The sequence below is a fragment of the Gavia stellata genome, chromosome 4 (assembly GCF_030936135.1).
Source record: "Gavia stellata isolate bGavSte3 chromosome 4, bGavSte3.hap2, whole genome shotgun sequence".
Taxonomy (NCBI): domain Eukaryota; kingdom Metazoa; phylum Chordata; class Aves; order Gaviiformes; family Gaviidae; genus Gavia; species Gavia stellata.
In genome coordinates, this window is record NC_082597.1 from 40,345,679 (window position 1) to 40,357,313 (window position 11,635).

General features: G+C 40.1%; 1 protein-coding gene across 1 annotated transcript in view; it reads left to right on the top strand.

Moving 5' to 3' along the window:
* The window catches only part of MYRFL (myelin regulatory factor like), a 44,746-nt gene extending 39,079 nt beyond the window's left edge, over window positions 1–5,667 (top strand). Inside the window, exons 21-25 of the mRNA XM_059816343.1 lie at window positions 233–320; window positions 543–617; window positions 2,725–2,833; window positions 5,413–5,487; window positions 5,581–5,667. Coding sequence (XP_059672326.1) covers window positions 233–320; window positions 543–617; window positions 2,725–2,833; window positions 5,413–5,487; window positions 5,581–5,667 — 434 coding nt within the window. The remainder of the gene's footprint in view (window positions 1–232; window positions 321–542; window positions 618–2,724; window positions 2,834–5,412; window positions 5,488–5,580) is intronic.
* Window positions 5,668–11,635: the final 5,968 nt, after the last annotated feature.

Here is an 11,635-nt window from a genome sequence, read left to right on the forward strand (position 1 = left end):
CTGCCCAGGATATTTGTCCTTGTAAATCAAACAAGGATCTTATCTCCCCTATAATGGCAGAATGAAGGTAATCAACCAAAGGCTTTTTACTGAGCGCTGATTTTGACCTGTAGCAACTCTTGTAGTGGCAAGCAAGGGAGTAGATGCCCCTGTACTAACTGCAAATTTATTATGCTTTTATCTAAGATTTCTGAAATAATCAAGAAGAAAACATTGTTCTTAATATTTTTAGGGATTGATACAACAATCAGTTCCATAAAGATTTTGGAAACTCAGCAAAGCATTGACAATCGCTATTGTAATAAAAATCTACAGTGCGGGTAGGTGAATTATTTTATTATGCTTTATTATGGTGGAATAGAATACCATTCATGTGGCATGGCTACTTGGCTGGCTACTTCTCACAGTTTTTTCCTCTAGTGTGCAGAAGTTTTTTCTACCTTTTCATATTTTTTCTTTTTAAATTTAGATGCTATTGCCATGTTTTTGCAAAGATACTACCTATCTCAAAATCTTATGTGCATTAATGCCACCTTTTTCAGGTCTGGAAATTACAGCTATGTTATTCCTGTTAACAAATGTACACCCATGGATGTAGAAATCTCACTGGAAATAAAGTAAGTCCAATTAAAGATAATACATACATAACAAGACAGTGGTTCTTTTTTTTTAATAGTAATTCTTGCCTGATTTCTATTGTGACACTAATTTGTCCCTATTCAGAGGAGTGGGAAAAATCTATGCACAAGTAAGCTCTTAATGTAGACCTTTGGGTAGATCCTTTTCTGTAGCATAGGTCCAATACCACTCTCAGCCTAATGACAATTTCACCCATTAATGCAGATATTAAAACCCATATATATATAAAACTCCAGAGAACACCTGTTTTGGCCTGTTGTGCCAAGCAATGTAAAAAGGGATTTTTGTGCAAGGGACCTCTGGCAATGCATAAAATTGTGACTTACAGTAGGAATAAGAAGCAACCTTATTACTCTCACCAGGTATTTTCTCCTCAAATAAAAGTCTAGTTCCATTGTGTTCTCTCAGAAGTAACAAATCCTTTCTTTTGGGGTTGTTCTCTGAGAAAGGCCAGTGATAGCCAGTACAGCTGCCAAACACTCTACTTGATGACACTTCATGACTCCAGTCTCTCCAAGAAAGGGCTCTGTGAAGTTATGGTCTTTAGGTCCAATCTTTTGATCTTGAATATTATGCTTGTAAACATCCGCCTTTTTCAGATGAGAGGAAATATAACTACTTCTGAAGTGCCTGCTTGTTTTCTACAGCAGCTGGAAATCTGTCTTTTAAGTGTATGCCATTATAAACTAATAATGCAACCCTACAGAGTTTCACTGTAGCAGGTGCTGAATTTATTTTGGATACTGGTTTGTGGTTTGGGCGGAGGGAGATTTTCAATATATACCTTTGCTATAAACGTTCATTATACAAAGCCACAACCTTAACAAAACCTAAAATGCTTAAGAAAACCCAAATGTATTTGGATTATTGCTGTGTCCAAATATTGTAAGACACTGTAACTACTTCAAAAATTTGGAAAAATTTAATGGCTGCTGAATAAAATCAAATGAAACCAACACACACTGCTGACAGCCTGTGTAGGACAGAGAGTCTGCCATATATGAATTACAAGCTTTAAAATGGATGTTTCTTAAATCCCTCGTTAAGGTTGTGAAAGCACATTTTGCTGGGGCTGCTTCATTGTTCCCCACAGCATTAACTGTAAATATTGATGTCACCTTTTCCCCACCTTCTGCTTTCATTTTTTCTGCTAGCCATTGCCGTATCTGAGTTCCTTTGGATCTCCAAGGCATTTTTGTTTGTTTATACTCTTCTCAAAAAAGCCATCTGGTAAGCTAGGAAGTGCTGGAAACTCTCTCTAGGGATAGTATGGAGAAGATATGACCATGAGGTCTTTGCTGTTGAAGAATTCTGAATGAAATTATGTTTACCTCTGCTTTCCCAGACAAAGTCTGGGATATTTTTACTTCTTTTTAATGATATATTTGCATGTGTACAGTAGCAAATGGGAGTTATTTATATAGGTCCCTGTTTTAAGTCTTATTTTGGGTTTGTCTTCCATAAGATTGATGTTGAGTTTAGATGCCCAGGTACCCTCTGGCACAGGTATGTTATGCCTATGCATGATGTAAGCCATGCAACTCAAGCATGTCATGACCATTAATTTGTATAACAAGTCATATACAATAGCTTCTGGTATGAATATGCTTGAGGTTTGAGGAAGGTTAGTGTACATTTCTAGATTTATCTTAACAACTGTAAAGGTCACCCAGGTTTCACAGAATCACAGAATCACTAAGGTTGGAAAAGACCTGTAAGATCATCAAGTCCAACCATTACAAAAAAAACAAAAAAAAAAACAACCCCCCCCCCCACACACACACAACACCACACAACCAAAAAAACCACACCACACACCACCATGCCCATCAAGCCATGTCCCACAATGCCACGTTTCCAAATGCAAAACACCCTCCATTCGTGGGAGGGAATGAGACATCATTAGAGGTTGGTGGCTTAGGTTTATCTCCTTCATATCAACCAGTGAAGTAAGCTCCTCTGCTTTATTTCTCCACAATTCAATTCTTTGGATTTTTTTGCCATGTATGTATTGTGTATTTATATATATGATTCTCCTATTTAAGAGCAATTGGATACATCCTTATTTTTCTCTGTTTCTTGAAGCACCGCAGAACCATTAATTATATTTCTCTGCAAAATCACATTTGGAAATTATTGCTCCCATTATTCTTCAAGCCAAAACAGCAGAAAGGATTTCCTAGAAACCACACAGGTAAGATTTTTGCAGCAATATTCTGGCTTGTGAGGATCATTTTTATATACTGTCCAGCACATGGCTCTTTTTTTATCTCTTGCATTAAAGGTACTGTGCAAAACTGAAAATAAAATTGAGCTTTATGTAGGAAAAAAGTGTTAATTTTTCTGATAGTTTTGGAGTTGAAGACATACAGTGCTGAAATAATTTGTGATTAGCTTTAACCTCCCCTTGCTCTCCAGAATGGTGTTCCTTTCTATTAGCTCTGTTTGCTTTTCATAAAAGCATCAGAGTGTCATAAGTAAGATGTCATGATCCCTTGAATGATACTCTTGATTCAAGCAATGTTGTGTGGATGCATTCTGGAACAGAGGGAGATACTGAAGGTGGAAGAAACTTGTTATAATACCTAGTTCTGCTGAACAGCCTTATACACCGCTGTTTGTAAGGAATGAATGAAGAGATAAAAGAGACCATGAAGATCTTCAGCTCCAGAGTGTGGAAAGGAGGGTGGTTCATGCCAGCTAGTCACCTTGACCTTGTTAATAGTGTATTTATGGGCACTTGGAAAAAATAAATAGTCCATTAGAACCTGACTTATAAAATTAATAGCTGCAAAATTCTGATCTTGATTAAGGTAGTAGAAATCCAAATGGTACTTTGAGTCTACCAGTCATAGCTGGCTTTGGCATGACAACAATGAGCTGCAACCTTTTTGTAGGATTCAGTTTTCTGCTGAATCTATCTAGTGACTCTCTACAAGGACAGTTTTGAGTCTACTTCAGCCTAACTCACTGCTATAACTCTATATATCTCCAGAGATACTTAAGAAACAGGAGTACTTTTCACCCAGGGCCTTAGGAGGCAGTCCTCCAAACTCTCATCTACTCTCCTGTTTCCATTATTGTCTTGTGGGTAGTGAATTCCAGTTTTTAAGTCTTGAATTCACTGGAAACAATGGGAGTATTCTCTTTTATTTTTGTGTGAACAGGAGTTTACCAGTAAATCTCTCTAGGGAAAGTTTTTCATTGTAAAAGCAAGAGTTGTTTACATGTCGTTCTCTGGATTGCCTTGATGGGAGTAAAAGCTGTTAAAACATGTTAGCTTTTCCCAGTAAAAAAATACAGACTGGATCTTGCAAACTTTTCATGATCTCCAGTAAATTGATGAAGGCCTTAAACTCCCTTCAAATTAGCTGGAAATATAAGACTCTTTCAAGGCCTCGATTTGTCCACATTGCTTGGAAATGTTTATTCTGGCTAAAACAGTAGGAAAGGCAGAAGCAAGGATAGCATTTCTGAACACATTGTAGGAGAAACCTCCCTGAATTTGGAAGTAATTTCAGAGTCTTCTTGAGATTTCTCATTTATGGTGCCATATGTGATATGTTCTTAATTGATTTTAAATTACTTTTTTGGTGGTTTGTCAAAATAGAGCAGTCGGGATACCCCCACCCTTAAGCTGACTTTCTGATCAACTTTTCAAATGTCTTTGGAAAAAGTTACAGGCTTCTCTGCAACTGCTGCAAAGCCATCAGAAAGCCAAAATTGTCCAAGTTTTGACCTGTCTGCCATAATTCCAACAGAATTGAAATTAAGTCAGACCCAGAGAGTTTTGCAATGCAGAAATATCATTGAAGCTTACTGCCAAAACTGGTCAAAGAGATTTCCTGTGTCAACCTGAAATGCACATCAAAAGACTAAAGCTAACTAGCCTCCAGCAGCAGTGAGCATTCAGGTTTGATGTGACTCAGAATAGAAATGCTGCCTAATTGAAGAGAGTTTTTTCAAGAGGATTTTCCTAGGGACTGGAAGGCTTATTCCCTGCCAAAGGACAGGACAACAATCATTTGGTCTCAGCAGTCTCACATAAGTTGTATCATGTGAACATATCATCTCCGACGGAGAGAATGCGTCAGAAAGTGAAAGGAGGGGGAAAGATGAAGGAGTTGAGACACTAGAAACTGATGAAATAGAAGTTACCATGGATCATTAGGTTAAAAAGAGGTGAGGATTGAATTCTATCTTATTCAACATAGCATAAACATTTCAGATACAAAATATAGTTTCATTTGTACATGGCAGGACACTGCAATCAAAACCAGCATGAAAACTTGACTGCATCTGTTTTTGAAATACTGAATGAAAATGATTCTCATATCTTTGGAATATAGAGAGTAACTTTCACTGCCTTCTGAGGACTACTAAAGTTGCTGTTTCAAAATCGGCAGAATTGCCGTTTGCTACTATTACACCTTAAAGCTCTCAGGCCATCTGGCACATCAGGAACAATTCCTATTTATTGTGGGATTTGCTGGGAAAACTAGAGAGGGAGTTCAGATATTCAGAGTCAGCTGAGTGTCACTGGGACCCAGATGTCTGTCAGTTCCTGGGTAGAGCTGAATAGAGGAAACCCACTTTTACAGGGTTTAAAGTCAGCACTGTGTCTTTAAATACTCTGACTATAGCTATCAAGTCTTGTTATCATAATTACTTTGCACTGCATTTGTCAGTGAAATGTTTCCAGAGCCTAACCTTCTCTCCAATTTAATGTGAAATAAGGTTATAATATCTCTCTTTCTCTCATTTATCATCTAGGGACATCAGCATATTTGGACTCTCCCTGTAGCTAAATTTTATGACAGTGCGTACTATTTCCGTGTAGCTGCACCGGTAAGCCTTTTCAAATGGCAACACAGCAAAAGACAAATAACATCTGAACTGAGAGAAGATCCTATATGAATCTCCTTTATTTTTCTTCTGCAGGGTTTTGCAGACTGCTCGACAGATCCTTATTTTGCTGGAATGTTTTTTACGGATTATTACTTCTATTTTTATCGGCAGTGTAACTAAAATGTTGCTGATCATTCTGTTCTTTGGGGAAAAGACAATGAAGCTCTTGATACGAAAAAAAGACCTGTGAATGGCCCTGGATATTTTTTTAATCCTCTTGCTGAGTTGTGTGGCACTTTCTTGTTTGTTTCACCTTTAAATTAAAAAAAGGGAGAAAAGTGAAGTGTTTGACAGTGACCGTAGCTCTGCATTTCCAGGAACTGTTTCTAAAAGGATGTGAGGCAATGGAGTATATGATGTGTATATAAATAATGCCATTGATCATAGTGAAGTTATGTGATAATGTACATACAGCAGACAAGAACAGATGGGTAGAAGCTTTGCTGAGCCGGGATACACTCCAGTCTTCAGGAGATAGTAAGACAATAAAATGCTATTTGCCGTCAGGAGACCTGCTTCTGTCCTACAGGCATTTACCTTCTCTTGGTATCAGCTGCCCTTTATTTATATATAAATCATGTTTTTCCTAACAAAACCAAAACCAAAGCCAAACAAAACTTTGAGAGAGAAAAGCAAATGCCCTCTAAAATAAGTGCTGTAAGTTAGGGAACAACAGGTCAATTCTACAGTGTGTGTAAGTATTTAATTTCAGAAACGAGTACCGTCTTTACCATTACAATTGTGTGATTTAATGACGCTGCTGCTGTTTGACTGAGATATGTTTTAGCTACCTTTTTTTTTTTTTTTAAACTGTATGGCAGGAATGAACTATGGCTTTCTAAGACTGATGTGTATACACACTTGCATGGGAGAAATCTTTCTGTTTATATTTAGGAAATACATTTTTAAGGTAAAGCTATTTGAATTAAATTTCACATTAGTTGCTCAGACAGAAGGAAAACAGATGTAATAACTGAGTACAGTATAAATAGTGTTGTGGGGTATGTTTAGAACAATCATTCGTTTTGTGTAGAAAAGAGAACGTAAATATAATGGAGAGACTGTAGGCTTTTAAAGATTTATAATGTAAAAGTTACATGTGAACAACCTTACTCTGAATGAAATTCTTTACTTAGCAGTGAAAGGGAAACATTAGGAAGAAAAATTAATCTCTAAAAAAGAGCTGACCACAGTCTTTGTAAACACCAGTGTGTCTTAACTGTATATTTATTGCCTGATGATGCAATGGGAGAGTTCAATTTGTTTCTGTGCCTTCGTTTAGCGTTTCTTTTGTCACTGTTTTGGGATTTCCTTTAAGGATGACCTTCTCACTGATTTTTTTAGATCTATGTGCTTCAGTTGGGGTTAACTGCAATGTCTATGGGGTTTTTTGCCTTAAATGACTCACTACTTTGACCTTAAACATATAAGGGTTTAGTTTTGTTGTTTTCTTTTTTTTTTCCTGTGAAGTATTTATGGTGTAGACCACATATTCTGTAATATCCCAGAGACCAACTGGACTTGGAACTCTGGATCCAAAAGCATCAGAAGTTTGTGCCTTTAGTGTTTTTATGGTCCATACTTGAGGGTAATTCCTAAGAAGTGTTGCCTGGTCACAGATGATAATGCATATGCATTTTGAAGGAAAATTGTACATTTCTAGACCCACCTGGTTTTCATCACACTGATCTGGGTTGAAATACTCTTCCCAGTGGCACAGAGTGCTGCAGTAGGAGAATATAAGCTCCCAGTGTCTCCTGTCATCAAAAAACTTCCTGTGATTAGAGTCTGGGGTGAGATGCATGTGGGATAGCAACTATTTTCTTTGTGAAAATGCTTGTGGTGATTTTATTACACATTACTTTGCCCATTCAAGAATTTTCAACTAGTTCTTTACTCCTGTCATACATTTTTAGTGAGGTACTCTTGAAGATTTTATTCAGATTTAAGATGACAAGTCGCTGTACGAAGGCTGTGTTCTAACATGTCCCAGGTAACAAAAATCCACCTTGGCAAAAGCTAGGGAGCAACTGGCAGAAATTAAATCCTTGGCATTGAAGAAACTGTGATAAATAGTTTTCAGGCTCCTGCTGTGAATGACAGTGAGCTGAAAGACTTTTTTAAATGGGATGACATATTAACAGTAGTGTTTTGACCATTTTAAATGGGGACCAGATGACTTCTGTCCCTTTGTGACACTGATTATATTGGGGTCACCACTGAACAAGTTAGTGGATTTTGGGGCCGGGAGAAAATACTAGTAGTGTAACAGAACCCTGAGCATCCCTGAACATGCCCTCTTTTTTTATCTAGAAGTTTAGTCTAGTTAAAAAAGCAAAACTTTACTATTTGCTTGGGATTTCACATACACCAGGTCCAAAAGTTCAGGACAACGTACCTGATGTAATGATTCAGCCTATACTTGCATTAATGCTCTTTTGTCTGAGAGTCAGCCAGGTGCTTGGTCACCTGGAAATCCCAGAAAATGTTTTAATTTTCCTTCCCCTTGGATGATGTTTTCAGAATGCATTGAATTGCCAGGCATGTGCTGGCTGGCTGTACAGTGCATGTACAGCGGGTTCAGCAAGCCCAAGGAGTGTCAGCCTGTGCTGGTTTTGGCTGAGATAGGGTTAATTTTCTTCATTGTAGCTTGTATGGTGCTATGTTTCGGATTTGGGCTGAAACAGAGTTGATAACACACTGATGTTTTAGTTACTGCTGACAGGTGCTTACACAGTGTCAAGGTATTTTCTGCTTCACAGGCTGCCCTGCCAGCGAGTAGGCTGGGGGTGCACAAGAAGCTGGGAGGGGGCACAGCCCGGACAGCTGACCCCAACTGGCCAGAGGGATATCCCAGACTGTAAGAAGTTGTGCTCAGCATTAAATCTGGGGGAAGAAGGAGGAAAGGGAGGACATTTGAAGTGATGCATGCGTCTTCCCAAGTAACTGTTGTGCGTGATGGAGCCCTGCTTTCCTGGGGATGGCTGAACACCTGCCTGCCGATGGGACGGAGTGAATTAATCCCTTATTTTGCTTTGCTTGCACATGCAGCTTTTGCTTTATGTATTCAACTGTCCTTATCCCAACCCATGAGTTTTCTCAGTATTGATTCTCTCCCTCACCCCACTGGGGGAGAGTGAGCGAGTGGCTGAGTGGTGTTTAGCTGCCTACTGGGGTTAAACTATGACACAGCCCACCAGATGCAGTGTGTGATGTACATGCCCACATTTCGGTCCATTTTGGTGTGAAAATATGGAAGCTCTAGGAATGATTCTTACTCCCATATCTGCTGAGTCTTCACTTTTCCTGTGTTTGGGGAGGTGGAACTCATCTTGACATCACTGGACTGGTGACATTCTCTACCTCATGCAGTCCTTCTCCCTTGTACAACACTGAACTAGGACTGCCATAGAAGAATACCATGGGGAAAACATGTCCAGCAGCAGGAATTATGGATTGCTTTTTCCAAATGAAAAACACGGTTCTAAAAAGTTCAAGCGTCTCAGTTGGGTTTTTTTGCCATTTCTGTGCTCAGTGATAAAGTTGCAACAATTTTTAGTAGTGGTCATTACAATTTGAAACAAATTTCATGGTACTGAATAACGAGTTGTTAATGGTTTATGTACAGTCTACCTGGAAGAGGAAATCCCCTTCCCTTACCTCCTTTTAGCACAATGTAGATGAATTGTAGAGACCTCCAGACATGCATCACTGCAGTAATTTCCCCTAACTTGAGAGGGAGCTGAGGCAAAGCAAACTTCCAGTCTGGGTGATACATGCAGTTGTAAATTGCAGGAGGCAAAGCTAGAGTTAGAATAGGGCGATCTGGTACCATCTGATCTGGATTTCAAACCATGTTGTTCATACGAAGAATATGATACGGCAATTCCCATTTTTACTTGACTGTAACACAAATTACCTAGCCTTGCTTTCAGTAAGTTTGATCTAGTGGTGGTAGTGGCATTTTAAGTGAGGACCTGAAATCACTTGAAAGCCCAGTGCACTAAGCAAAGAGTCTATAGAGGGAAACTCCTGTATGATCATCCCATGGAAACCAAGTACAAGGCAGAAGAGCAGAACGAGTGGTTCTGGGGTGTGAGTCCGCAGCTGGAATAGCTGATGGCCTTTGGGCACAACCCCAGCTGAAGCTGTAGACAGCTGTGAGCAAATGGACGTTTTGCTTTCTGGCTGCAGCTCAGTTCAAATGACTCTAGTTCAGAAGAGGCCTGGTAGGCAGTGAGGAGGCCGTCTGATGAGATGAGGTGAGCCTACTGTGAGAAGCTGGCCATCCCAAAGCTGAGTCTGGAGTCCTGCACAGCAGGGGTCTGAAGGGAGACCTGGAGGTGAGCTTTTGATCAAGTCCTGCTTAATCTACATTTTTCTTGGATCATAGCTTGCTTTCTAGAATGAGGAAAAACCTTGCATTAAGAATTGTTAGCGGGTTAAATTCTTCCCACAGTGCGAGAAGTTGCTCACTCAGGAGTCATTCACTTCTTAAATTACAAATCCGTTGCATAGAACCTGAGACAATCCAGCTGCAAAATGAAAACCTGATTTACATCAGGTTTACTCTTTCTGTTGATCTGAGTGCTAGAGTATGTTTAAAAGAAATCAGTTCATTGTAGGTATAGAAACTAGTTTCAAGATACACAGAAAACTGATCATGATTTATAAACTTCGCTAATAGTATTTTCCCTTCTTGAAGGGGAAGAGGAACTGGAAGTGGGGCAGTGTTGTAAGGGTCGATGTATTAAACACACTGAGATGCTCACATGTGTCCAGATTATATATGTTTGGGACTAACCAAACAGACCCTCTTTTAGTAAAACAACATGCTCAGCACTTTTGGAAAATCAGGCCCAGTGAGGAGTGTATAGGTCTAACTTTAGCTTTTCAGTTTAAATCCTTTCATCTTGGCATGTTAACTCAAAATCCTGGTTAGGGTATAAAAGTGTTTCCTGGAAAAAGCATGATTTTTTTTTTCTGCACAATGTTGATCAAGTAATTGGAAGAAACAGTTTTCACTGTTATATTTCCACACCCCCTCCTTTCCTCTTATTCATGTATAATATTTGTTAATTTTTTCTGATCTGACGTGGGTGTGTTTGCTCAGTGTGGAATGAGTAATTTTGATTAACATCTGAAAACCACCAAATAATACCTGGAGTGGCAGCTGCTGGCTATGCCCCATACTCTCAAAATCATTTGTCTGAAAGATGTAATCTAGGATGAAGACATGCTTATGCCTTACAAAGCACTGTTCTTTCAGCTGATGCTGCCCGGGGCACCGTGGGCATTGCCAGGAGGGGCTGGACTCAAGTACCGCCCTGGTGCAGCCTCAGTGGTCCCCAGCGAGACTCAGGACATGGGACTCCTTGAGCACAACCAGAGCGGCAGTGAGCTTTGAGACATGTTAAGGCCCTTTAGTTGGTCCTAGTGTGTCTTGTCCAGGTCTAGTGTAGGTTTAAAAAAGAAAAATTCATGCACTCACAGCACTTCGGGCAGCTTGACGTCCTCATAAATATAGCCTCCTCTCCTCCCTCCAGCTTCCCCAAATAGCATGTCTTCTGTCAGAATAGCACACGAATGAACATTTTCAGTGCAAGCCCAAGCCCTATATTAAAAATAACAGGTCTCACGCAGGCAATCCTGACCCAATTTTAACCCTGGTTGCTATGGCGCTCTGCAGGCTGGGCGATCAGCGGGGCAGGGCGATGTGGCGATGGCACACAAGCCTTTTGTTGCTCCTTGGCCTGGGTCCAGCCAGCTTGTTTCCCCCCCTTCTCCCTCCACCCCGCAGCAGCTGGCAGCAGCCTACATCTGGGGCCAGGAGCAGCAGCGTGGCTGCAGCCTCTGTGGTCTCCCCGGGTCGGTCTCCCGCAGGAGCCACCAACTCCCAGGCACCCAGAGCTGTTCCCCTGCAGACCACAGCTGCCATCCTTTGGCTGCATGCCTCTGTATTGGAAAAGCCTTCATCTTTCTGCTCCTGGGCTTTGAGTAGGCTTCCTCTCCTCTTCCCTAACTAGTTGTTTTCCAGCCGTCCTGTCCCCTGCTTTACCTCCTTCCAAAAAAAGGAACTCATTACAAT